The 248-nt window shown below is 48.4% G+C and overlaps 1 protein-coding gene across 1 annotated transcript in view; it reads left to right on the plus strand.

Moving 5' to 3' along the window:
* The window catches only part of LOC104461197 (cadherin-4-like), a gene marked incomplete at its 5' end in the record, with an annotated part of 86,319 nt that extends 86,146 nt beyond the window's left edge, over nt 1–173 (plus strand). Inside the window, 1 exon segment of the mRNA XM_010072682.1 lies at nt 1–173. This exon segment is cut by the window's left edge and continues 27 nt beyond it. Within this exon segment, the coding sequence (XP_010070984.1) occupies nt 1–139 (139 nt within the window).
* Nucleotides 174–248: the final 75 nt, after the last annotated feature.

Consider the following 248-nt stretch of genomic DNA (forward strand, 5'->3'; position numbering starts at 1 on the left):
GGGCAGCGGCTCCACCGCCGGCTCCGTCAGCTCCCTCAACTCCTCCAGCTCCGGGGACCAGGACTACGACTACCTGAACGACTGGGGGCCCAGGTTCAAGAAACTGGCGGACATGTACGGGGGAGGCGAGGAAGATTAAAATGACCTCACGTTATTTAAATAAATAAATTTTAAAAAAAGAAGACGAAGGAAAAAAAAAACAATTGAGAAAACAAACCCACAGACGACAACATTAACAAAGAGCCGAT

Source organism: Pterocles gutturalis, unplaced genomic scaffold (genome assembly GCF_000699245.1).
Source record: "Pterocles gutturalis isolate BGI_N339 unplaced genomic scaffold, ASM69924v1 scaffold23422, whole genome shotgun sequence".
Lineage (NCBI taxonomy): Eukaryota > Metazoa > Chordata > Aves > Pterocliformes > Pteroclidae > Pterocles > Pterocles gutturalis.